General features: G+C 38.8%; 2 protein-coding genes across 3 annotated transcripts in view; one reads left to right on the forward strand and one right to left on the reverse strand.

Annotated features, from left to right (window-relative positions):
• Positions 1-5,813: 5,813 nt before the first annotated feature.
• TfIIS (RNA polymerase II elongation factor) lies at positions 5,814-7,589 on the forward strand. Its single transcript, XM_074085404.1, has 2 exons — positions 5,814-6,003; positions 6,242-7,589. The coding sequence occupies exons 1-2, from the start codon at positions 5,935-5,937 to the stop codon at positions 7,046-7,048; spliced, it is 876 nt and encodes a 291-aa protein (XP_073941505.1). The 5' UTR covers positions 5,814-5,934; the 3' UTR covers positions 7,049-7,589.
• Positions 7,590-9,807: 2,218 nt separating this feature from the next.
• Positions 9,808-27,404, reverse strand: part of LOC141426475 (uncharacterized) — a 38,476-nt gene continuing 20,879 nt past the window's right edge. For both annotated transcript variants that reach the window (XM_074085403.1, XM_074085402.1), the window contains 4 exons: positions 18,697-19,644; positions 14,299-15,686; positions 13,944-14,124; positions 9,808-13,529 (listed from right to left, as the gene is read on the reverse strand). In XM_074085403.1, the coding sequence (XP_073941504.1) occupies positions 10,797-13,529; positions 13,944-14,124; positions 14,299-15,686; positions 18,697-19,638 (5,244 nt within the window). In that variant the 5' untranslated portion in view covers positions 19,639-19,644 and the 3' untranslated portion in view covers positions 9,808-10,796. The remainder of the gene's footprint in view (positions 13,530-13,943; positions 14,125-14,298; positions 15,687-18,696; positions 19,645-27,404) is intronic.

A 27,404-nucleotide genomic window follows, 5' to 3' on the forward strand; every position in this document is an offset into this window, starting at 1 on the left:
CAGAACTCCGTCATTTATGAACCGATTTGAAATATTTTTTTTCAATCGTCTAAGAATGTCTTTAGTTAGGTGCCATAAGCACCAAATCAGGATCTGATGATTGGATCATAAGGAAATCGAGTGATCTTTTCAAATGTTGTAGGGACACCTATAGTTAAATTTGATATATTTAGTAGTAACTCATGCATTTGCAGTGATTGAAGCCCGACATAGGCATAGTGCGTAGGTGAGGTAGATGACTATAGGTCTACTCCTAGCTGCTGGCTCGTACTGAGGCACCGACCGACTTTAGACTGGTAGAAAATTATTTTCATGGTTTTTTGTAGTCGGTTCAATTTTGTGTTATAATATTTTTTTGTTATTATTATAATTTATTTGTCAATAAAAAATTACAGTAAATTAAAATTCAAATACATTAAAAACACAAATAAGATACGTATAGGCAAGGACCAATATATATGGTTCTTGGTATAGGTAACGAAAAAAGGTCATTTAGGGATTTTTATCCTTGCTGGGAAGCAAGCGATGAAAGACCACGGACGGACGGACGGTTTTTTTTTGTTGAAATGTCAAGGTTTAAAATTTATAACTTCAGCGTAATTCATCATACCTAGGGGAAGGTGGGTTATATTACATTGGATCATGGGTAACAGTGAATCTTTTGGTATAAGTAGTTTTAAGTCTATTACACGCACACCCGTGAGCGCTTGCAACGTTGTTGCTCTTACATCCCCCTACTTCCCAAACTGTCATCATCTCAGTATCGAAACGATAAGTAACGTTGCAGTGCACCGGGTACCTAGTAAGGACAATAGTACATTACTGTAGAGGCCGGGAAGTAGCGGCAACCCCAGGTTCCGGCCGAGGCTTGTATAGTGCTTTTCTCAAACATTACATGAAATAAAATAAAAAAAACAAGAAATGAAGCTGGTATGAAAAATCTTTGCAGGCCGCTAGAGTGACCGCGCGCAAGCAGCCGAGCCCCAGCGCCTGCAGCGCGATACTTCTCAGCTTATTTGTAACACAACGTCAATATTTCATGTCATGTTTGAGAAAATAGTACATTACTGCAGAGGCCGAAAGAAAGGATTGTAGGCCGAGTATGTATGTATGGATAGGGATACGAAGCTGCCATGTTATTTCACGCCGAGGCTTGTATAGTGCTTTTCTCAAACATGCTAAAATTGTACCAGACTCAAATTATAACTACCCTATGTAAGTGTTTATTTCATTCTAACATGATTTTTAAAACGTTAAAATAATCCTAATAAAATTACATTGCTATAAAACATGTGATATGACGGACTGCAACAATAAAAAATCACGTTTCTGAACGAAACTTTTGAAATGACAATGGAACTTGCAAAATGGCTAAAGCCCAAGTCCAGTCAATCAAAAAAAAAAGATAATGACACTTGTCAATTTTCCCGCCAAAACTTTTTTTTATTTTGTTTGCTGTTCGGCCACTATACACGTACTGCAGGTGCAGCCCATTTAATCAGCTACATCAATACTTTATTGTGTAAATTAAATTGTAAATTGACGTAAAATGCGTCGGTAATATTTATATATTTACATATAGAATAGGTATTCATAGTCCTGTGAATTTATTCAGTAACTAATAAATTAACCATAGAAATTCAAATTATTAATTTCAAGTCTTATAATGGCATTTATCGTGGATATTTGACGTTTTGCATTTAAACAAAAGACTGTTGTCTTGCAGGTCTAGGCCTGCAACAGTATATTTTGAAGCCTGTTTTATGGAACACAACATAAATATTACATAGCATGTTTGAGAAAAGTATATTTTACGCCATTTTGTGTTGCCATTAAAAAAAAAGAAAAAAAAGATAGGTACATAATAAGAAAAAAAAACGGCCAAGAGCGTGTGGGACACGACCGAAATAGGGTTCCGTAGCCATTACGAAAAAATAAGTAATATTTTTCTAAGGATTTCGTGTTTTATACGGAATCTTCCCTAGTTTCGGTTTATACCTAATATTTTATACCTTAGGCTGCTTTATAGTTTTCCTTGAAAGTTTGATATACCTAGGTACTTACTACCATCCTGAATTTTTTCAAATTTTTCCACCCACCGGTTTAGATTTTAGAGGGGGGGGAGGGACGCTCGATTTTAATGAAAATTTGCACTTTAAAGTTGAATATTTCGCAAACATATCACTTAATCGAAAAATCGTCTCAGCAAACCCCTTATGGTTAAGACCTATTCAACGATACCCCACACTATAGGGTTGGATAAGAAAATAAAAATCACCCCCACTTTACGTCTATGGGAGGTACCGTAAAAAAATTTTTTTTTAGTTTTTATTGTACCATTTTGTCAGCATAGTTTATCTAGATATCCGCGCAAAATTACAGCTTTCTAGCATTGATAGTCCCTGAGCAAAGCCGCGGACGGACAGACAGACAGACAGACAGACATGGCGAAACTATAAGGGTTCTGTTTTTGCCATGTTGGCTCCGGAACCCTAAAAACACGAAATAGAAATAGACACATTACTGTACACGTGCAAGCTTTAAAGAGAGTAAGTGAGTATATTTATTTACCTTTCAATTGTAGCAAAATGATCTATGTTCTACCTACATTCAACCGCCACAATGTGAAGTTTAGTTTCTATATAATGTTTAATCTCTATCTACATAAATAAAATTAAATCGCCGAAATGTATGTACTTACGCGCATACCTTCCGAACGACAGCATCGAATCGACAGAATTGGATAATTTTCTTTTTGCTGTATTCCATGAGGAATAAAACGAAAAAAATGTCAGGACAAGGTTGTGCTAAACAAAATTTAAAAAAAAGATTGGGACGGGGGCGAGGCTGCGGGAAACAGCTAGTAAAAAATATTTTCACCTCAGCACCTCAGAGGCAAGTTTTGCTATGAGAAATCAGTGAGCAAAATCGCATTTTGCTCACTCCGTGAGACAAAGTATCTTTTAAATTATTTTTTTTAAATGCTGAAGACAGTGTTGGGGTCTACTCACTGAATTCCAAATACTTATTTGAACTTCACTTCAACACGAAACACTTCTGTCACTTTGCCTACTTCGCAGTTTGCAATACTACGTCTTTACTTTTTATGTAGTTAGTCTGAGGTTGTAGGCATAAAAATCTATGCATAAGATGACCTTATTAACATTAGTCACACACAACGAAGTCAAGAAGTAGGTAGAAACACATTTAATGCGGTCCCGGGAATTTATGAGTAAACTTGGAGTAGCTGATGCAAATCAATGAGTTGAATTACTTATGCAAATTTTCCTTACGTAGCATTCCGTCTTTACTTTTTATTTGGTCTGAGTCTACAACCACTACTACAAACTATTTCACCTCACCACGTATGAGCTACGAATAAATAATAAGTAAGTACGCATGAGGAAGCTGTAAAGAATAACACTCATCACATCAAGCAGCTGCGCTTTAGTAAAATAAATACATAATTATTGATTTATTATTGAATATAGGTACATAACAGGATAGTTTCTAGTCTTATAGTCCAAATGAAAAGTAGTGTTTGCCTCGGGGAAAACGCCAATATCACACTCGAATTATCGACATCCTCGCAATGCTCGGATGCCAAAATGTCTCGTGTGATATATGTGCCTTTCCTCCCTCGTTCAACAATTAACTATTTCATTCCTGTGTAAGTAGCAGGTACCTGCCTCGTTAGCAAACACTGAAACATTAAACTGTAAATTTCATTATGTCTATAAGACTATAAATGATATGTTATAAGTTCTATGATGCTTACCTTCCTTCACACCTCATGACATGAATATGAGTAGCAAGTTTTCATCCAATGCATACTTGGAACACAAATTGATCGATCCATTTGTCAACCTATAACGCACTTAATTAACATACCTACCTACTACTATTTACGACATGTATCACTTTATATTTTTTTCAATGATTCTTTATTTTTTAGAAACACTGCGTAGATAACATTGTAAATAGTTAGGTATTTCAATCTTTTATTTTATTTTATCCTTTACTTGACTCCACCTGCTCCCTTTCTTAATAATTTCTACCCACTAAGTTAGTTTTTCTGCACCAAGACTTAAAGGTATTTGGTGGGTAGTAAGGTACGCGGTACTCAGTCGAAATTAATAAAAGATTTTCGTTCATAATGCTGTGCTGACCATTTCAACTTTTTAATACATAGGGAAACGATACCTACCAACTGTATACTTGGCTTAATTAGCTAGAACTTTGCATAAGAATAATGTGAAATACATTGAGAGAAACGTAGTGCCTGAAGTCTTCGATCAGTGTGTGTTGCCGGTGATGACTATGGCTCTGAAACGTGGGTTTTTACTACTGGCTTCTTTGAGAGGCTCAGAGCCACGCAACGAGCTATGGAGAGAGCTATGCTTGGAGTTTCTTTGCGCGATGGGACCCGGAATACCTACGGAAATTCGTCGCAGAACTAAAGTCACCTCATAGCTGTAAAAATATGTAAGTTGAAGTGGTAATGAGAGGGCCACATCGCTCGAAGAATAGATAACCGTTAAAAGTTTTCGAGTGGCGATCGCGAACCAGAACACGCAGCGTTGGCAGACCTCTCACTAGGTGGACTGACGACATCGTAAGAATTGCGGGTAACCAGTGGATGCAAATGGCGAGTTGTCGTTCATTCTGGCGTTCTTAGGGGGAGGCCTTTTGTTCAGCAGTGGACGTCTTCTAGCTGATTATGATGATGATGATGATGGCATTGGGAGAAAAAATGCTAAGACCGTACCTACGCCAACATCTTAAACATCGACAATTCAGAAGACAGGAAGGAGATATTACGAGTATATTGTTTTTAGAAACTATGTTACTCGCTAATACTGCCGTGAAGCAGCAGTGCTTGCACTGTTGTGTTTCGGCGTGGAGAGTAAGACAGCCGGTGAAATTACTGGCACTTAAGGTATCCCATCTTAGGCCTCTAGGTTGGCAACGCATCTGCAATACCCCTGGTATAGCAGATGTTTATGGACCACCGCCCATCTCTTACCATCAGGAGACCCACTTGCCGTTTGCCATCCAGTCGAATAAAAAAAATAAGAGGGGGAAAACAATAATGCGAGTCACCTGGTGGGAAGTAATCACCGCTGCCCATGGACACCCGCATGACAGGGGGTATCACAAATGCGTTGCCGGCCCTTTGAGAGACTGATAGGCTCGTTTTGTACGCTCTTTTTGTCGATGTGTGTCCGTCGTGTCGTGACACATTGCTCGTTTGCCAACAATACAATACAATAAGTACTTACAATGAATCTTTATTGTACGCCACAAATAGTAAGCGATGTAGAAAACAGGTACTTACACAAAGAGAAAATTACAAGGTAAGCAAGAGGCGGCCTTATCGCTTAAGAGCGCGATCTCTTCCAGGCAACCTTTTTTTACAAAAATAACTAACTTACTACATATAAAACTTATATTATTATGCAATCTTGGCGGCATATAGATTCATCACTTCATGGCTGCGATACAACCGATGAGAAAGAACCCGCCATAAAAATCGTCCGACTATGCGTGCGTACCTACCGCGCCGCGCCGGAAATACGATGAACTTTAGTTTTCTGTCTGACAGACACTAGATGGTGCTGATTTTGCTCCCTGCTTTTTAATGTAGGAAATTCACTTTGAAGCTGATTACCTATATACATTACTAATTTAATTACTTTTATAAGTTTTTGTAAATATTATATATATTTACGTTTTGTCTCTTGACCAGAGACAAATCCACTATCCAGAAACAAAAGACGCCAAAAGTCACTCGATTTTTGACAGCATCATTTTCTTGTTTGTCTATAGCCCAGTTCCCAAATTGGTGTGGTGGTCGATTTATCAATATTTTTCATTATAATCGTGTGCTGAATAAAGGCGGGAACTATTATTTCTTGAATAAAACCTGCGAAAATGAGCGTCGAAGAAGATGTTATGAAAATACAAAAGAAATTGACTAAAATGACTTCAGACGATGGCACGGTTAGTTTTATAGATAGTAATAAATGAGTATAGATTTCTGGACAATGCTTGTCGCGCAGTGCAGTGTATTCAAATGCCTGTTGTATCGTTTTACATTCATTATTTGTATTTTGGATTCAATAACAACTCTTTATAAAGCTATATGAAATCCTATTAGAAATAGTACAAACGTTACTTGCCGGTTGCCGACGCTGAGTCTATTAGCATTATAATAACCAAAACTGCTTTCTGTTTCTAGGGCCAAGAAGAAGCGTTGGAGCTGCTAAAAACGCTTCAGACTATGGCTATCAACTTGGATGTTTTGACCAAAACAAGGATAGGTATGACAGTTAATGCTCTACGCAAGTCTAGTAAGGATGAGGAGGTAATATCTCTGTGCAAAACACTCATCAAGAATTGGAAGAAGTTCCTTTCTGCACCGAATTCTACAAAGGAATCTGGAAGTTCGTCTAAATCCAAGAAAGATTCAAGCAGAGACAAGGATAAGAAAGATGATAAGGAAAAAGACAAAAAACTGCCAGCATCTTTCCCACCTCAATCAAACACAACTGATGCTGTGCGACTCAAGTGTCGGGAACTGCTCACCAGTGCACTTAAAACTGACGGAGAGAACCCCAACTCTTGTGGAACCCCCGAGGAGCTTGCAGAGGAGCTGGAGGAATGCATTTTCAATGAATTTAAGAACACAGACATGCGATACAAGAACAGGGTTCGGTCGAGAGTTGCCAATCTTAAGGATCCTAAGAATCCCACACTGCGCACAAATTTCCTCAATGGTGTGATTTCAGCCTCAAGGTTGGCTAAGATGACCCCAGAAGAAATGGCGAGTGATGAGATGAAGAAGCTCCGAGAGAAGTTCATCAAGGAGGCCATTGACGATGCTCAACTGGCAACAGTACAGGGCACTAAAACTGAAATGCTCAAATGTGGCAAGTGCAAGAAGAAGAACTGCACATACAACCAATTGCAGACCAGAAGTTCTGATGAACCTATGACCACCTTTGTTCTCTGTAATGAGTGTGGCAATCGCTGGAAATTCTGTTAAGACTGCTTTTTAATCTGTAAATTTAAATGTGTGTTAAAATACTTTCAGCATCAAGTATAATAAAGCAGTAAAACATGTGCTGTAGCATTTTATGAATTCTTGTTAATTATGCCAGTTTTTGCACATGGAAATTGATACATTTTATTGTTTTTTTACAGTCAATTTGTCATGAAGAATGCTGTAAAAGGCATGAAACATTGTGACTTATATGTTCTTTAAAAAATAAGGCTTATAAAGTAAAGTAAGTTTATTTCATTATGCAATCATATTAAAACAAGACTTGTCGAGAACATAATTTTTCAGATATTATAAATAAATCAGTTTCTAAACTTTTGTATTTATTTTAAGATTGATGCTGATTGTATGAGGCGGTAGTGTATGAGGTTGTCATTCTACACTTAAATATGAATTATGATATTTGTTTTTCTATTTTACTTGTGACCTAAGTAAGTTGTGTACTAAGATTGACAAAGAAGCATTGAGTAGATAAGAAGGCATTCTTAGTTTATTACTAATAAATTAATGTGCTTATGTAAGTGAATTGCACAGTTTCATTCAAAATACTTTTTTTATTATTTGTTACATACATAGCGGTCATACAGTAAAGTACTAAACTCATCTTTCGAGAACAGGTACTTATATTCTATTTTTTCTAACATGATTCAAATGACAGATGCCAAACTGACGTAACTAGAGTCCCTCCTACACGCAAACTATCAATACTTGATACTTTTGCTAAAAGTGGCAATAGCATTATTTGTTTGTTTAAACGTAATACTATAGAACTGAAAGTCTTATTTTGATTTTAAAATATAATTTATTCAACACTTGGAGTGTCAATTTCCGACTATGACGAACAATCTTGCAAATTAATAATGTGTTCATTTACTAAGCCCTCACCTCTAGCAATTGCGGCCTATTGAAACATCGTAGAGGCCTTCATTAAAGAAAGTAAGTTAATATAACACAGTGCGTGTGCAGTAACTTAACAATTAGTTAGCAAATTTGAGTTCAAATATACGAACAATCAGCAGTTTCAATGTTATTTCATTTTTTCAAGCATTATTATCTCTTGGAAAAAATAAAAAATTAGTTACCGCCTCACAAAGTTACATAATCATCATGTTGTCATTTGAATCATGTTAGTACAAATAGAGTATAGCATCTTTATTTTTTTAAAGGTCTAAGCACTGTCTGGGTGCGGTACAACTAAGCAGAACAATGACATGTGTATAACCTTTATGACCCTCTGTTGCCTCTTGCATGCCTTCAAGCCAATTGAAGTGTGACCCACTGTGGAACCTTTTCATAGTTTCATAGAAATAGAAGTAATAAAAAAGTTATAATTTGTAGATATATATATATTTCACAGTTTTGTCGCACCTACGATTTCGACTGATTAGAATGAGCATGAAATTTTCCATTACTTTCTACTACATACTGTGACGAAGTCGGGTAATCCCTTTTTATAATGAATGGTACAATAATGACATCTTGTACACCTACATAAACTATAGTTTTTTCTCAAAAATGTCCGTAAAAGTTGACATTATTCTTTACATATCAGAAGGTGAAGTGCATAGTTTATGGTCAGCGAAAAATTAAAAAGTTAAAAAGATTGCAGGCGCGCTACCTCGACAATAATGAATTAGCGCGCCTGCAATCAGTCACATTTTTTTTTAAAGTTAAAAAGGCCGTGGAAATGTTGGCACAAGTCGTATACAGCCAAGTCTAATGGCCGGTATCAGATATTTTGTTGGAACTCCGGACTTTTTCTATTGGGTCTGAAATAGCTTGTAGTGTTTTCGGTGGAAAAATACACCTGCAGTTTATTTTTAATGAAAAAAGGCGGGAAAGCATAAGAAAAATATTGGAATAAAATTTAATTTTATAATATATTTTGAGAAAAAGTTTATTCTATTTCAGAATTATTCACCATTTTGAGAAAAGCTTTATATTAGTCTCGGCTGGAATAGCAATTGCTGGCTTCGTATTAGTTAAACGGACTCGCAAGCTCGTCCGTTTAATACTCGTACTCAGCCAGCAATTGCCTACTTCCAGGCCACGACAATAATCTACTATTTAAAATCTAAACCAGAGGGCGGCAATATTTTCTTCCGGCCCGGGCGGCTTTACCCACGCTACGCTACTGATTGCTTGACTAGGGAATTCATTTTGAAACTTACTGTAGTAAGAATGTTCTATGGTGGGTCAGAAATCCAATGGTTCAACAGTACCTCACGCAACCATGCCTAGTGGGCGAGCTTTGAACTGAAAACAATCAAATCAACCCTCTTTAACTGACTTCGAAAAAAAAGGCCTAGATTGTCGATTCAGTTGAGTTTTTGATCTGTTTGTAACCCCAGAACACGTCATTTATGAATGAATCGATTTTAATTTTTTTTCCGTTGGAATGGGAATCATCAATTTGACAAAAAAAATCTAGATCCGATTTCCGTATAACTCGCTCGCGAATTACACTCGCGCACTCGAATGCTGGGGGCTGGCGCGATCGTGTAATTCGCGCGCAAGCGAGTTTTACTGAAATCGGATCTAGATAATTAAAAAAAAAATGTACCTATATTACATAATATTCAATATTGGCATATTCTACGTTAATACCACTGTTTGCGGCGCACTTTATGACAAATATTACAATGAAAAAAGTGGTATCCTCATTTAATTTCTACTCTCTTGCCGTATTCTTCTAACTAGGTTTTAGTTTAGGGGTTTATTGGGACAGCACAATTGAAGCCAAATTTAAGAAACTCACATTGTTTATTTTAGGTAGGTAAAACATTATAATACTAAATATACAAATAATAAGTGAAGAGCTATTCGCTAGAACGAAAATAATCAGACACTAAATTACTTGGGTAACTTAATAAATACAATAAAATTGCGTGTAACAGGAATAACAGGATTAAGACATGATTAAGATAATAATTAACATTTATATCCGATACTATTGTGCAATTTTTGGATGTCTAATGATTACAATATCTCGGAATTTAATTGGCACACATTTTTAATATTTATGTAGATAACTAAACTGTCTAGACAGTTTTAGGTAAATCATGTTGAGATATGCGAGTCGGAAATATGCTATTTATACCAACGAGAACGAATACATAATTGTTAACATCTTGGATCATGTTATAGTTACTTAGTTCGAATACGAAGCATAATACCACATCGTACCTGATAAATTGTAGGAACCACCTACGGGATAGGTTAGTAAAACATTACAATGAAATGGTAATCAAGACTATTGACATAAAGTGGTTCCCTTCGATTATTCAGTCGTATTTTTAATGTTATCTTTTACAAACATACAATTTTACTCGCAAATTTGATGAAAAACATTGTATGTCGCGCGGGCGGTACTAGAATTCCGAACATCGGCTTATTGTAGCCCTCAGTCTTCGACTTCGGGCTTCTAATAGACTCTCGTTCGTAATTCCTTATTTACCGCCCTTAAGACACAATGTACTATTAAGTTACTATGAGTGGGTATCTGTAGATATTCCGATTGAAATAGTATGAAATGATTCTAACTAACTCATACGAAAGCTCACAAAATGGCCAAAATTTATATACCCTAATATGGCAAGCTACACTTTGGTAATTAATTATATAAACAATTCCTCCTGCGGTCAAACGTTACTTCTCTATGTAAGCAGGTACTAATCGTACAAGAATCATCATTAATATTCATAAGCTAATTTATTATTTTAATCTACGTAATTTAAGGTTCTACAACAAGCTCTCCTGTTTTAAGTCTAACAAAGATCTTGTTGTCGTTGGAATCATAACAAGGTTTTTTATTCAATTCTATTATAATATTAGTTGAAGCTTCATCCAACTTAGACTCAGTATTAAGAGTTTTATCGTCATTTTTGACCTTGATTGCACTCGTGTCTACACTTTTCTTTTCACCTGTGTCAGTAGTATTTTCTTCAACTTTAATTTTCCTATCTGGGGTTTCCTCATTTTTCTTTTCATCCTTGCCTTCTTCATTTTTCTTATCAGTATCCTCATCCTCTACTTTCGTTATAACAAATGTCACACCCTCACTAGCCGCGAAGCATTCAGGGATAAGATTTTTCTGGTAGTTGAAATGGGTCTTTAAATGTTCGCGGAGGAAGTGCGATTGTACGACAACAAGGTCACAATGAGAGCATTTGTGAGTTCCATTGTTAGAATGGGTGCTATCGTCGTGCCGCTTGTAATGGTTACCTAGTGCGTCTTGGCGTTGATTCGAGTATGGACATAGTAAACACATATGTAGCTTACGTTCTTTTGTAGGGGACGGTTCCGGGTGCTTTTCCTTCTCAACATTGTTTATAGACCGCCTTAGCTGCAGTAGTCGAAGTGTTTGCTGGTCACTGACGGAGAACTGTTGAAAATCGCTTTTCGGTCTAGTCGGTCCCTTTGGCATTGTTTTGATAGCTAGCTTTATATTTCCTTTGCTTGGTTTGCTTTCTTGCGCGTCGTTCTCGGCCTCTTCGTTTGTCTCTTCGTTACTTTTCTTCCTCTCAGCCACAGCTTCATCGTTCATTTGATGTTTCCTCATGTGTTGCACATAGTTGGCGTAATATTTTACAGAATAATCGCATACTTCGCATTTGTATCTCTGTTTAGATCCGTGCAGTGATAAATGTATCTTGTATTGCTCCCTTTTTTCAAAAGCTGATGGACATTTGTGACACTTATACCGTTTCTCTTTTTGGCGACCATTTTTCAAATACGTAGGATATATAAATTCCGGGTTACCATGCATTAAGTAACCAAACTGTGGATCTGCTTGAAGTACGGGCGGAAAATGATCGTTGGGCTTCACTAGTTTATTTTTATCGGAGACAACTCTTTTTTGAGCTTCCGTTTTTCTTTGGAACAGATCTGTCCCAGAAAGTGGAATGTTTTTGTAGTCATTATCATCACCGGATTCATAATCGCAGGTAGTCGCTTTACCTTCGTGTTCGTGTAATGATTCGTGTTTGGCCAGATTCCCTAAGTTCTTCACAGTATAATTACACTTTTTACACTTGTGTTCACCCTCGCCTCCGTGTAATCCCGCGTGATAGCTAAGTGCTGAAGTTTTGAAGAATTTAGCAGGACATTCTTTACAAAAGTATTGTTTGGGAACGCTCCGCGATTCGTTGCACTTTTTAGTAGAATCTACTATGTCATAATTTTTGGTCGGGCTTGACACAATCCAATTAATATCTGAAGTAACTGGGCAATGCACAAGCTCCAACTTAGGTTCTTTGTGCGCGGTGTGAGATCGATGCATGAATTTCAGCATTTTAGTTTTTGTCTGGTATTCATCTGAATGGCATACCACGTGAGCGCTTAAGTCACTTTCTTGAGGTACAGAAAATTCGCATTTTTTGCATTTATTTTCAAACAATAGGTCGTGAAATTTGTCATGAACCCGTAAATCATTGTCAGTAAAAAATCTAGCTGGGCATTTGTGGCAAAAAAATAATATTTTGGCTTCTTCGCTTTCTTTACAAGCAACTTCTTCCTTAGGGCATTCAGTGTTATTGAGCTTTTCAGCTTCTATGACTTTGCGTAACTTGGATATTTGCTCGTCATCTGGAACATCGGGTTCGACGGGGCAATAGATGCGACCATATATTTCTCCATGTGTTTTAGAATGCTCAGCCAATCTTCCCGCATTATCACATGTAAATTTGCACTCTAAGCATTTGTAAATAGTTATTTCACTGTTTTCAAAAACAACGCAGTGAATTTTTTCGTGATTTGGTATTTTACATTTCTGTGAATTAACATATGAACAGTATCGACACTTGTACATTTTATGGAATTCATTTTTTGCAGATACCCACACGAATGGTATTTCGTTAAGATCTATAGGAATGTCTATTTTGCCATCTGCCTTGCAAGATGATGACGAAGCTTCGAGTTCCAATTCCATTTCTGATTTCTTTGTCATAATTCCGTGAACTCGCATGTGCTGATGGAGCAAGTGTCTCTTGGATACGCTGTAGTTGCATTCCTGGCATTTATAGGGTGTGTCGGCAGGAAGCCGATGGAATTGCTCGTGATACATAAATTGGGATTTGCTGTTAGTTTCATACGGACATTCCGTACATTTATGCCGTTTATTAGAGTTGGTGCCTGTTGGAGCTGGCGATTCCAAAAGCGGTGATTTGCACCCCATTGCTTTTGCAATGTACTCTTCTGGGTCGGTTATGCCATGTAGCATGAGGTGTTGTATTAAATCGTTCTCAGTTTTGACGAAGTACGGACAAAAATAGCATTTGAATATTGACTGTGGCGAAGGTTGATGTTGCTGCATGTGATTGATCATTTCTTTTCTATCATTTGCTTTGAACGGACATTTGAGGCAGGTGTCATTAAGGTGGTTTAATGCTTCTAGTGCGGATTCTGGTTTTGGTTTAACTGTAGTTATAACTTTTATCACTCCATCGTGTTTTAATCGGCAATGCCTCTGTAAGTTAAAAATAATTATTTTATTAAGAAATATTTTAATATGAACGGTCGGTTCCCCAACTTATGTATCCACTTTTTATAAGTTTTTATTTAGATTGCAATGTATGTGTACGGGTCAAATATTGCGAGTTGCATTTTTTTTTCATACTAGCTGCATAGAAAAGTGGATATTTAAGTTAGGGCACCAATTGTACCTTGTTCACTCAGTAGATATACCGGTACTTAAGGTGTGCCTATTAATCACATTACTTTAAGCGAATAGGTAATTCTTGTACATACTCGTACTTCTTTAACGATTTGGATAATAAAACTATCATCAACACATATATAAAACTGCACAGGCACATTAAATCAATGTAAACTGAAATAAGTCGAACGTAGATCGATCGCTCAGGTATTGAAAATATTATACCTGTATGACATGTTTCCAGTTTGACAGTTGGTTGCAATGGCCACATCGATATGCCAGATCAGCCGGGTCAGGAGTGTTGTCAGGTTTCTTGTTCAACGTAAACGGCTTGTTCTCTTCTTGGCTGCCTTCTGGCTTGGAATGCTCTCGAACGTGCAGTAATAGCGCTTCCTTCGAGTAATCCCTGAAAGCAATGAATTTGCAAGTTAAATATTGTTCATTCTAAAAAGCATATTCAAGCTATGTATATAAATCTTACGTAGATAATTTCTTTTTTAATAATAAATCATAATAATCTCTCATAATCATTCTACTCGTATACAATAACAAATTATAATTATAATAAGTAAATACTAACTTGTGATTGCATTTTTTACATTTCCACATCGTTCTCTTAGGTTTCTTGGAGTCTTCATTCTTGTCATCGACTGTCCTGAACCTATTTTCGCCTTGTTGCGTTTGCAGATTAAGGGGTTGCATTTCAAGTGGCAAGTTAATATTCTCACTGGTGTCGTTGAATGATTCATCGAGATCCATGTTTGCCGATGCATTTGTATCAATGTAGTCAAAGTCGGTTTCCCCATATTCGTTTACAACTGGTATGGCTAAGAATTTGTTGTATTTGCTGTAATTCCTCCTTCCAGTTTCATCAGTCATTAATACCTTCGCTTCGTTGTGGTCAGGATCCCTTACGGACTTAAGCTTAATATGCTTTGTAATATCCCATCGCCAATTTGATTTGTATTTACAAAGCGAACATTCAAACGGTTTCTTGTTTAAATGCCCAACTATATGGACGTGGAATCTTGATGCTGTCGACGCCCAAAAGTTGCAATGAGGACATTTGAATACTTTCTTCCCCGCAGCTTGGCTCGGTGATAAATTCATACCTTCGTTGTCGTCTACAGTTTCAGGATCGTATGATTTGTTCTGCTCAGGTAGAGTCGAATCATCATTGATACTTATATCTAAGGGTGTCTCGAACTTAGCTGTATCGTGACTAATATTATTCCAAACGAAAACAACGTTCTCCATTGGATGCGGTTCGTCTTTGAGTACATCAGATTCTTGGGTGGATACAGTAGCATCACTATTGGTCTTATTGTCAGTTGTATTTTCGTTCACTATTTTCTCTTGTTTACCACATGTTTGCATATGAACGTATAAATCGGCACTTGATTTACACCTGTGTCTGCAATTTTGACAACGCGTTGAACCAAGGCTTGTATGTGTATTGTTTGCTAAAACTCTATTAGCGGGTACTGTACAGTTCTTCTCATGCACAGAATGTTCTGATAAACATTTGCTTTCAAATCCACAGTTTTTGCAGGTCAAAGTGCCTTCTTCTCCGGTCGCCGTCAACAGCCTTTCTTTAAGTCTGTCGAAAAAGGATTCGTTTTTCTTCTTCACCGCTGGTTCTTTCGTTGCAACTGTAGTGTTATTTGTGGATATCACAGAGACTTCAGCTGGTAAATTTTTGTCTGCTTTAAATTTCTTTACTGGTGGTTCCCCAGAACATTTGTTTTGATTAGGTGTCGATGTATTTAAAGGTATCAGTTGTGGTATTGGCTTTTTCATTTTTTTGTTTTGCTTGTGTGATTTTCCTTCGTCTGATGTGCTATTTGGTGATGGCTGGCCGTGTACTTCTGATGCTGTATCATCTTTTGTGATGGTCGTTTCCGTACTCGTATCATTGTCACTGTTGCAGCTTACCATTTCTATGTCTGCGTATTGAAGACCCATTTCCTGGAATCAAAGAAAATTCATTCGTTAGATGAAGTCGGATCGTAGGTAGGTAGGTAGGTAGTATTTAAACAGTAGGGGCTCTGATATTTAACGCTAAAGATGAGTTCCACCAACACATCGCATCTTGAGGAAGTCATCATATTTATGATAGCATCTTACGCATCCGTAACTCTGCCTATGATTGTTCTCCAGCAGGTAAGCCGCCCGCTCGTTTTCTCCCTATCATTACATTAAAAATATCTTAATTCTCCAGTTCAATTAATTTAAAGAACATGTGATGTAATTTGGAAAGATCCTAAATGGTAAGCACCCTACTCGTAACAAATTGACGAAGAGGGTCGCTGCCGCAGGTAATAAACTTTTTCGTCGTGCTAGGGTATCGTACTGTGATCGTACTCGTTTTGCAAGTTTTTAAACAGACATTGGAATAGTGAGTTAACCAAATAAACATTCTACGTTAACAAACTATTTTTTTTTCAGAGGGAGAGAGAGAGAGAAACATTTATTTACACATATTCGATACACATAAAAATACATTAGATGGAAAGAATAAAAATAACATCGAATAGTATAAAGTAGGCCCCACTCAGCATAATGTTACGGCAAGCCGCGACGCTGTTTTTCAGTGGGACCCAACGTTTTTCATTTAATTAGGCTCAAAAACGGCTATTTACGCTCCATGTTTCTTTGTGAGCAGGGTGCACGAACGGCGTTCTTCGAAAATGTAACATTTCGTACATAATCGGCGCGTAAGGCACGCGAGCAGGGCCGTCATGCGGGGAGCGAACATACGCTCCATAATACATTGGGGTAGCGTTGTAAGCAACCTCTACTACTACATGCATACGTGTTTGGAAGCAAAGCAGAGGCCATATCGCCTAACGTTTCTGACGCTCGCGATCGCAATCAAATTACAGTTTTTGAATACGAAATCTGTCATTTGATTGCGATCGCGAGCGTCAGAAACGCTAGGCAATACAGCCTCTGTTCTAAAGAGAAAATATACCTGCGTCTACATTTTGGCTACTCTTACAACAAAACTTAAAACATGTGAAGATTGGTTTTTGGAGTCTTTTTGTATTTTTTATTTCAACTCCAAATTTTGTTACTTTTCCGGTCATCCCGTAAAACCCATATCGAAATTACAAACTGAAACACAGATGCACAGAAAAACGAACCCAGGTCCTCGGCATTCCGTGCCACGTGCTATACCGCTACACCACCACTGAACAGGGGTACAGACACGAATTTCTCCTATTTGTTTGTTTCTTATTTTTTGTCACTTAAGCAGCGATACTAGCGACATCTATGCTGTAGCTCTCATCGAGAACCTTTCAGCATTCCATTGGAACTAACCGCTCACCCGGACAAGAGATGTCGTTATTAAGCAATCAAATTAAGATTGGTTTTTGGAGTTTTTTTTCTATTTTTTATTTCAACTTTCTTAATTTTTTCGTAATGGCTACGGAACCCTATTTCGGGCGTGTCCAACACGCTCTTGTTTTGATTTTGAATAAGAAGATGTCCCGATTATAGCGACGACAGTAAATAGTATAAATCCAGTAAGCAATCTGAAAACGAATCGAATAATAATATTATAGCATATTACGAGTATGCTCGCACAAGCGTGTGCTATCCTTATGCATTATATGTAGATAGATAAATTCTCGTTTTGCCCGGACTGAGCCATGAGAGCGGGTCGGGTGTGCTTGGACGAGTTGTAATGTAAGTTCGGATCGGAGCGCTCTTTGGAGATTCTGTACTGAGTCTACTGTGGCAGTAGTTGGACGACGGTCGACCTTGAGGCTACGGAGAGGGCGGACTTTGTCGAGGTCTATATGTAGTTACCTACGTATAATCTTCAGCCGTCTCGCTGAACAAAAACTGATGATAACTAATTAAGTAACACCTAATCAACTTCAGATCTTGAGATACGCATTTCAATACAAAAAGTACTAGTGTATACCTAGTAAGAGTTTCGTGGCTAGTTATGAAGATAGATTTATTAGGTACCTTATGAAGGACCTAGAGGCTTTAAAAAATGGATATTTTGATTATGGCGGAGTAGGTTATCTTCGAATAGCATTAAAATCGTTTTGTACCATATTTTAAAATATGTTAAATAGGTAATTACCATGTATTCTGTCGGCAATTGAGAGATCTGAGCTTGAATAAATAATTTAAGAACAGTTACGAACTATTTGTCATTATCATAGGCGAAACTTAAAGAAGCCTTATTATCCTGTAAGATTCCAATTTCTAAACCCATTCGATTTTTTTTCAGTTACTTACCTATCTGCAGGTAAAGTAGGTGTTTATTTATTAACTACATGCACCTAAGTAATTAATTGTAAACCGGAACGTGTAAATATTTTTTTGATTAATCAATATCAGTTGAGTTAGTTGATCATAATAATTCCTATAGGTACCTACCAACGTATTTTATCTATCACGTAAAACGTTATCACGCAAGTACCTACCTAGATCCCCCGCAGCAAAGTCGCGGAAGCCAAAGCTATACCTACTCGGGTTTAAATCCCTGCTTGGACTAATGACCTTCCCGGAACACAAGTGCGCACTTCGGTAAAAAAACTTTACTCTAAAGAAAATTACGACGGACACATTTGCGATAAACTTTAATTATTGTGCTAAAGAGCCTATAAGGTAGTAGTAGTACCTAGCAGTAGTTTTAAAAGAGTTGATTTTAGAAATGACTACCTTTTTAGAATAAGTGTGTACAAAAACTTTGAAAAGTCGGCATTTATGAATAGTAGCAGCACCTTATCAGTAATATCCTATTAACAGGCATGCATTTTCTATTAAACGGAGAACAGAACACACATGAAAAGAGCGATACGAAAACGACATGTAGGTATATGAAAGCGTGATGCAAGAGCGCGCGAGGGGTCGAGAGGAGCTGAGCGATCGCCATCAGCGGCAGCCGCGATAGCAGCGGCGACAACCGCGTGACGTCACCGCCGGGCGCGGCCCCTCGCGCGGGGACACTCACCGAGGCGTGCGAGGAGCGCGAGTCGCCGCTCCCCTCCTCCTCCTTGGCGACGCCAGCGAGCGCGGCGGCGGCGTCGGCGAGCACGATGTCGCTGGCACCCACCCGGTTGCGACGGCGACTCGCCACCGATTGCCCCACCGGCGGCGTGTGGTGATTCATCTCGTGCACTGTCAGACTCTGCTTGATGTCTGCAGTGAAGTTGCACATGGAACAATGAAAGCTCCCACTTCCTCCGTGATTCTTCATGTGGCGATCCAAATTCCACTTGTAGGGTGTGCGGAAGTCGCACATCGTACATTTTATCATTGGCATCGAATGGTATTTAACATGCTTCGTGAACCTTGCGCGGATGTGGGTGACGTAGTTGCATTTTGTGCAGGAGAAAAATTTTGCCTTGTCCTTTGGCATTTCTGTAGAGACTTCTTCGGTATCAGCTCTATCGACCTCAATTTCCATATCTGCGGAGCGGTCCGGACACTCTTCTATGCTATCCTCCAGGTCCATCTGAACATCCTCTGTGTCCTCGATTTCTTCGAACATATCTTCTATGCGCTCCACAGGCTCAGCTGTGCTGGTCGTGACTTGAACTTCAGCCTCGGGTTTAGTCACGGATGACGGCGCCGCGTGGACCATCTTTATATGTCTGATGAGTTTTTGGTGGTGCCTCGACGCGTAAACACAATGTGGGCAATCGTAAATTTTGATTTTTTCGTAATGAACGTCTCTCGAATGCACTAAATAAACTCGCGGATTCTGTGTGTAAAACGTACACTTGGTGCAATTATAGTTCCTTCTTATCTTGCATTGTGGTAGTTCGAAGTCATCGGCGGCGTCGGAGGAGGCCTCCGAAGACGCGTCGCCGCACACGCGGCCTTCGAGTCGCGGCTGCGGAGCGACCTCGCCGGCGTGAGCGCTCGGCGGCGAGGACATTTGCTGTAGCATAGTCCGCTGGAACATAACAATTCTGTGTCGGTTAAACGTTCCAGAAAGCGCGGCGCGGGGCGGTCGAGACGCGGATGGCGCGCGGCGCAGCGGGAGCGGCACGTGTGCGGTGCGCGAGAGCGTCGCCGACAGAGTGAGGTGAGGCGGCGGCGGCCACGGTCGCTGCGGGCGGCCGGAGCGGCCGGCGCCGGCGGCCGGGCCGAGGGCGCGTGGGCGCGGGACGGGCGCGGAGGGTCGGATGCGATGCTCTTATGTTTTTCATCCTCCTCGGCAGCGGCTAGGGGAGCCGCGGGGACACGCAACACTCGACAACCGGCCTAATGAGATCAGGAGCACCGCGCTTGGCGCTCCAAGCTCTTTCAATTACGTTTTTACGTTGCATTGAAAAATAAGCAATGAGGACGCGGAAGAAAGTGAAGAGCAATGCATGCGATGCAAGCCGCGTTATGATATATTAGTTAAGAATTGCTAGTTTACCCCGCCGCTGCCAAAAGAAAGATGGGTAGTAGGGATGGTATGAAAACGTGAGCTTTCATTAATGAGATGGGAATCATAAGCAACAAGTTATACATAACATCAAACTGTAGGTCTTATGTTAATCATAAGTATTTCTGTACACATTCTTGTATACGACCGTTTGTTTCTCTTCTCAATAAATAAATAAAATAAAATAACATAGTATATCTAAAATGTAATATTATTTGTTTATTACTTACTATTTCTCACTAGTTAATCTTTATCCCTCGGGAATTTTGCACTTTCGCCAGATAAAAAGTAGGTACCTCTATGTTGATCATAGATTCATGGACTACTATCAGTGGAAGAGAAAGCTTTCAGACTCGTTTATGTAGTTTAAGAGATTATTATCTACATACGTATCAAGTGTTAGTACCTATTAAGTACCTACAGAAAAGAACGAACCGTATTTTATTTCAAATGTAGGTACCTACTTTACCTACAGTAACTTAACAGTACCTATACGGTAGGTACATATATCATCCTGATACGGCACGCGCTTGCTAAAGTATCCCTAGTTTACATAAAAGCGACGATCGTAACGCGAGGCATTTTATTAAAAATATTGAAAATAAAGAGTACTATTATAATATTTAAGTTATTGTAAGGAAAACGTACGACTGCTCGACACACTAATACCCAATAGACAACACCCTGCTGTCATCTCTATTGCTAATAACATAAGGTTAAAGATGCCAACTATTGGGACAGCAACGAGCACTCGTACGTTTACCTTAGTTGTAACAAAACACGCTCGGAATTCGAAAATGAGAAAAATATACAACTTCTAAGTATGTGTACTGTTTAAGCAATTCACATTTATTTCTAAAAACTAGCTTTTGTCCCGGTTTCCGCAATATTCCAATTTGTGGTAAAGCTTTTTAAAATCTCTTTCGTTGAATACCTAGGTATAAAGAGTTTGAAGTTGTTATAATTATTTGCTTGCACGTAAAATTTAAGGACTTCAGTAATTATAAGTACCTATACTCAATTTAAGTATTTTAATATTTGAAACTTAACGGTAAAATTTGCACACGTTTTTAAATGAAACAATGAAACTATAATTGTTATATTTTTTCAATAAAACGGTTCTCAATAGTTAAAGCTATCGTTAATTTAAATTTATGTTCTTATGGATGTCACACGTTAATACTAGTACCTATAAATATTTAGTAAGACAGAACAAGCACATGATCCAAAAAATTGCATCATGCGGAATTCCTCTCGCAACCTATACTTGACTTGAGCCAACCAAACAAATGATAAACATTGCTGTAAACTTTGATTTCCCACAATACATTGACAAGCAAAAATAATGGTCACATTTTAAGGAACCTTGCATGGAAAAAGACCCGTTACTCTTGTTCGCCAGTGTACCTGTTATTAATTGCACCACAAATCAACGCTACGTGGCTACGCGCTACGCATGTGCTACGCAAGTAATAATTACTGCTACGCTATCTCTACGGAATAGTTTTAGATTAAAAAAAATAAAGCCACTGTTACAGATGTGATCATTACGTGTGACGTGTGATGCAGTTGTTAGGTAAATTAGTAAAAACTATACGTTGTTTTGTTATGTTCTGCTCTTCTAGCCTCACGAGTAATCGTAAGGCCAATTTTAACATGAAAATTCTCTACCTAGTTCATTGTGATAGTCACTTGTCTTGTATTAGGAGAAAATGGAATTTAACGTGTACCTATAAATGATAGAGTAAAGGATAATAAGATCTATTGATGGACTAAGCTCAAAAGAAGACAAAATCTTTATTTTCTAAGGTTAAAAGCTATGTTTCTAAAACAGACAACGCAATACTCTTTTACCTAAGAAGAGTTTTCTCGGTATGGTCTCAAATCCATTATACATAAGAGTCGTTAAACTAAACCTTGTTTAATTGTTTAGGCTTAACTTTGCTGAATGAGGTTACTTGGTCAATAATACTTACTTATTTAAATATCCATGATAGTTTGAGACAAAAACAATGACAAAACAATATGACAGATAACACCCAGTTCAACGAGGCGTGATGGTTTTTGTTTTACTATTGACTGTTCTATTGATGATTAGTTTAGGTAAATACTTAGCTTTTAAGCCGTTGCGTAGTGTCATGCAGTATAAGATCATTATTCTTTTAAATTCAGTTAAGGGCATACCAGGGAAAAGTTAATTACTATTGTTTAAAATAATATATATAGATAGGTAGGTACCTAAGTACTTATGGAACTGGCGTTTTAAGCCCTCGCGATTTTTACCAGCTTTTACTTAACTACGTTCGTATGTTTATGTATCTTTGTAAGTAAGTTGTGGATTTCAAGATTTATTTTTTAACCCCTTTCTGGTATCCGGTAGAGCTGAAATTTGTTTATGCTTATGTAAGTTCGCAAGTGACGACACAATAATCTATCTAATCGCAGGTCTCTCGCAAAACTCTACATCGACTTGAATTTTTTAGTTTGGATAGCCATGCAAGCACAGTCAATAAAAAGTAAAGTCAGCAAAAAAAGCTTGAATAAAAAAACAACTTTTTAACGAGACTTATTTAAACCGTTACTTAATTTCATCACTTATTATTCTCTTGCGAAGCAGAACTAAAAAAGTAAAACTTTTGATTAAAAAAAAAAAAAAAACAACCGAATTGATAACCTCCTTCTTTTTTTGAAGTCGGTTAAAAACTAGTAAGGATGTCGGTATTTTCGAAGCAAAATGTTGTCCGAACGAACATTAATAATCACCCCGACCTTGCACGCTTCGTAAAAGTAGGTGTGTCAATTTTTGCAACTTATACGGACACCGTCGTAGATTTGCTGTCTGTCTGTTTTTTACCGGATGTATTTTGGTGAGTTTGCGCAGGAATTACATGATTTTATTCCTCGATCTCCATTTTGTCAACGGACTTCCAGTCGGGGCAGCGTCTTCATCCTCATGTGGTTAGTGTTCCGTTAGCTCGCACGAAGCGGTTTGCTTCATCTTTCATAATACGAACTGCTAAGGGATGGAATTCGCTCCCGTCGTCTGTCTTTCAGGATAAATACAATCCAGGGCTCTTCGGGCTAGAATGAATAGGCTAGTTTCTGATCTAGTGAGATACACCTTTGGCCTCATCTGCACTTAAGAGAGATCAGGTGAGATAGGGGTCAATCACAGTTAAGTAATATTTTTCTAAGGAATTGGAGGGGGGGAGGGGGAAGCTCGATTTTAATGAAAATTTGCAATTTAAAGTTGAATATTTCGCATACAAATCACTCAATCGACAAATCGTCTAAGCAAACCCCTAATCCAACGATACCCCTAAGTATAGGGTTGGATGAGAGAAAAAAACACCCCCACTTTACGTCTATGGGAGTTACCCTAAACATTTTTTTTTAAACTTTTTTTTGTAAATATATCCGTGCAAAATTACAGCTTTCTATCATTGATAGTCCCTGAGCAAAGCCGCGGACGGACAGACAGACAGACGGACAGACATGGCAAAACTATAAGGGTTCCGTTTTTGTCATTTTGGCTCCAGAACCCTAAAAAACGGATACCGCAGATACGTAATAACTTCGAAGGGACACTGATGATGTAATTAAGTTTAAATTTAATTCAAATGATTACACTACATAATTTATAGGTATCTGCACTGACGTGATGCCGTACCTACCATCTCCATGGCCACCGTGTTGCCTAAATTTCTAACGCGTCGTCACTGATGCAACAAGCATGACTAATATTTGAAAGAATGAAACCCTATGCTACTGATAGGTATATCTCTTGTTTTTCGTCTTTAGAAATATGAATAAGTAGCTAAGCAATGTCATCGGCGCGGATCATCGAGCTTCAAGATGACACGTCAAATATATAGCTCCCGGTTGTTTCCGAACTACACTGACTAGCAAAAATATAGTGTCGTTTTGTATGGTTAGCTCCCATACCATGAAACTGTATTTTTGCTCGTTAGTATACTATATTGAGTCATCATGATTTATTTACTTATGATTGTGACATACGTTACAGTTGTAGCAATTGTCGTGTAATGCACTTGCATTATTGCAAAATAGCCCTGATGGACAAAGAATCTGCTTTACAATTTAATTGTTATCGAATTGTATAAGTTTCGTTACGTTGATGGTAATACAACACTTAGCTTAGCTATCCAAATATTAACCTACACGTGGAGTCCTACATACGGCTAGAGTATCTCGTCGATAACATTAAGTACTTTGCAAGTGTCGAACGCATTGAGAGCTGTGAGTTATAAAAGAGCGGTCGGTCGGGTGCAAGCCGCGTGGTGCACAAATGTAGTTGTCGGCAGCTGTCGGACGTGTCCTGACGCGGCAGGGGCGCGGGGGGCCGCAGACAACTCAGGGCCGAGGCAGGAAGCGGCCGGAGAAGGCATCCCAGCCGAGCACAATGGAGGCGGCGGGCCGCAGGGGGAGCCCTCGCAATCGATATGGCGTCGCTAAGGTCCGTTGGCCGCTGCGAGCGGTTTGGAGCGCTCTGCAGAGGCGGATGCCCGCGCCCCCCGCGCGCCCACCACACCTGCTGTGTATTTATAGCGCGCCACAGCCGGCGGCCGGGGATGCAGGGATGCCCTACCACGGCCGAGGCCTCTATCTGTGGATACCTACCTATTTACCAAGCGGGCGCTCGCATGCGAGCACCGACCGACGTGGGTGACGTCCGACTGTTTATTTGTCACAATGGATGTAAAAATATCGCGCGTTTACTAAGCAGCCGGCGCGTGTTTGCAATGAACGTCTTGCACGTGGTAGATATAGCAACATGAGCTAACTACTTGAAAGGTATAATATTATGCCGCAGTAGCAATCGCACTCCACATGGAGGCGACTAACGTTTCAACAAGCTGTCTATTTTTACTTGGTATGGCGTGGACGGCAACTCGGTGTCGCCGGCAGAGCGGCTGTAGCCATGTATGTAGACATTTATTTAAGCGACCGCATCGCACTGAAATGTTTCCATTCAGGCCCTGAGATGGTGTATAATTTATCTTAAGGGTTCAATAAATTACATAAAATGAAATTTATGTACGTACATTTCACAGTGCAATCTACCAGCAATGTGCGTTATTGCATAAAAATGCAACATTGTAGATTCATGATAAATGAAATGACTAACATTATCGAAACTTAATCGAGTAGGTAGTACGAAATATGTTAAATACACATTAAATATACTATTTAAAACACAGAGATGAATAAAACAGCCCGCAGTAACTAAATAACAACTGGTTCGGTGAAGACTACTACATCACTACACGTAACGCTATCTAAAATATTTCCTCTAAGAGCTCACCCTCCCTCCGCTATTACTCTAGACTGGACTTTACATTCGACTTTACTTCGTGACTAGTAAATGCTAGTAGCTACCGTAAAATTTGATACATTGGCGTAATTCGGTTCGCATTCAATATTTAACTGCTTCGTATTTAACTGACGTAATAAATATCAACAATTAAAATGCTAAACACCATAATACTTCGATTCACTTTCGTTTGAGTCCGATTCCCGAGGCAGCGAGTCATTTCGAGCTATCGAGGACGCGCATACTAAAACTTTTGCTTTCAACCAACCGACAACATTGCTCTATTGCCGATTCTCGAATTGTTTAGTACGTACTATGTTCCCGTAAATAAGACCGCGTGGTATCTTACAAATATAAAAATTAACCTTTAATGCAAACTTGTATTACCTAATCTAAACAGCATACCTCTGTTTTTTGTTGCATTATAAGCCGAACGTTTAATTTGGTGCAATGAACCCTTGTCGACCAGGTGTAGTTGTATATGTATGGCCTATTGTCGCCGACACTTCGCGTCATTATAATGCAAATAAAAATAATCAGTAGGCAATACTTATTATTGCACGCGGTTTAAGGCGTACGATGCACACGGTGAGACGTAAGCTTCGCCATGTAGAGCCGCAATGTATGGTATTCTCAGCGATACTCTGGTGATATATATTTTATTTAAGTATGCTTCAAGATTTCTACAGCGGCATCAACATCATTGTTTGTATTGTCGACAGGGTAAATGGTAACGTATGCAATGTTAATCGCCAATACCAGTATACGAAGTCAATGTTTTGCTACGCGCACATTTTAATATTAAGCGCGAGAACAGTGTTTCATAAGACATTATCAACGACCAACTCGACGATGGGCATCGGACACGTGCGCCAGTGTACACATATAAGGCTTAGTGGTAGGTAGGTAGGTGAAGCGAGGCGTATTATTAATAACAATCGTGGCCGTCTGTGGCGTCGTTCGCTTGGGCCTGCGGGCTGAGTCCTCGCTGGCGTGGGCTAGTGGACATTCCACGCGTGACTAACCACGCTCGCAAATACCGTGGTAATGGTACTGCGCTCACCTCACCGCGGCCTCCGCACCAATTGAATACTTCTTGCATTCAAAACTCGTTCTTGCCAGCACCAAGGAATTTCCCTACAAACTGCGATCAATAGTATCAGCCAACGGGTGTATGCTCAATGCTCATCACGGCCTATAAATTCTACCACTACCCAATATTTCATCATAATAGTAAGTTTGTATGTATGTGTACTACTCTTACCTGACATGTATTTACGGCGCGTATGCAATGATTTTATGTGAAACAATTTGACGTCACATATAGCGACTTGTGTCTTAACTGGTCGAGTACATATGTTCACGCAACTGTAGCTAAGCTGTTTATTCCAATACACTTGCTTATTGATCTCAGCGTAACAGTAGGTACAGATAATTCTAATCGAATGCCCTTCTGGCATAAGTGAGATTATTATCAATCGTGTTTGAAGAAGTCTAACAACTTATTAATACAATACAATGTTTTAATTTTCAAAATTAATTTGCTCATAGTTGCGTTGCGAAGAACGGCAACCTCTTCTACCCGACTATAACCAAACTGATGTAGAGTTATGTTTAATGCCGAGTTTTACTGGCAACGCTAAAACAGATGTTACGGTTAAGTTCGCATAACTACTAGTAACAAGCTAAGATAGTTGCTAACGACAGTAAGTATTACGAATGTCATTCTTCATAACCATTGCGTCAACTGATAAGTCGTGAGTGGTTTCTTTTGATACTCACGCCCAAATTAACACATGTGACGTCGGCACGCAACAGTATACAAACCATTTGAAGCAATGTTATGATTAGGCCGGTGGTTCGAACAGCGAGCGTTTGTTAGCCGATGGTGCAGCGACGCTGCGGATTTTGCGACGCAAATAATTTGCGCGCCAATTGACCTTTC

This window comes from Choristoneura fumiferana, chromosome 3, assembly GCF_025370935.1.
Source record: "Choristoneura fumiferana chromosome 3, NRCan_CFum_1, whole genome shotgun sequence".
Lineage (NCBI taxonomy): Eukaryota > Metazoa > Arthropoda > Insecta > Lepidoptera > Tortricidae > Choristoneura > Choristoneura fumiferana.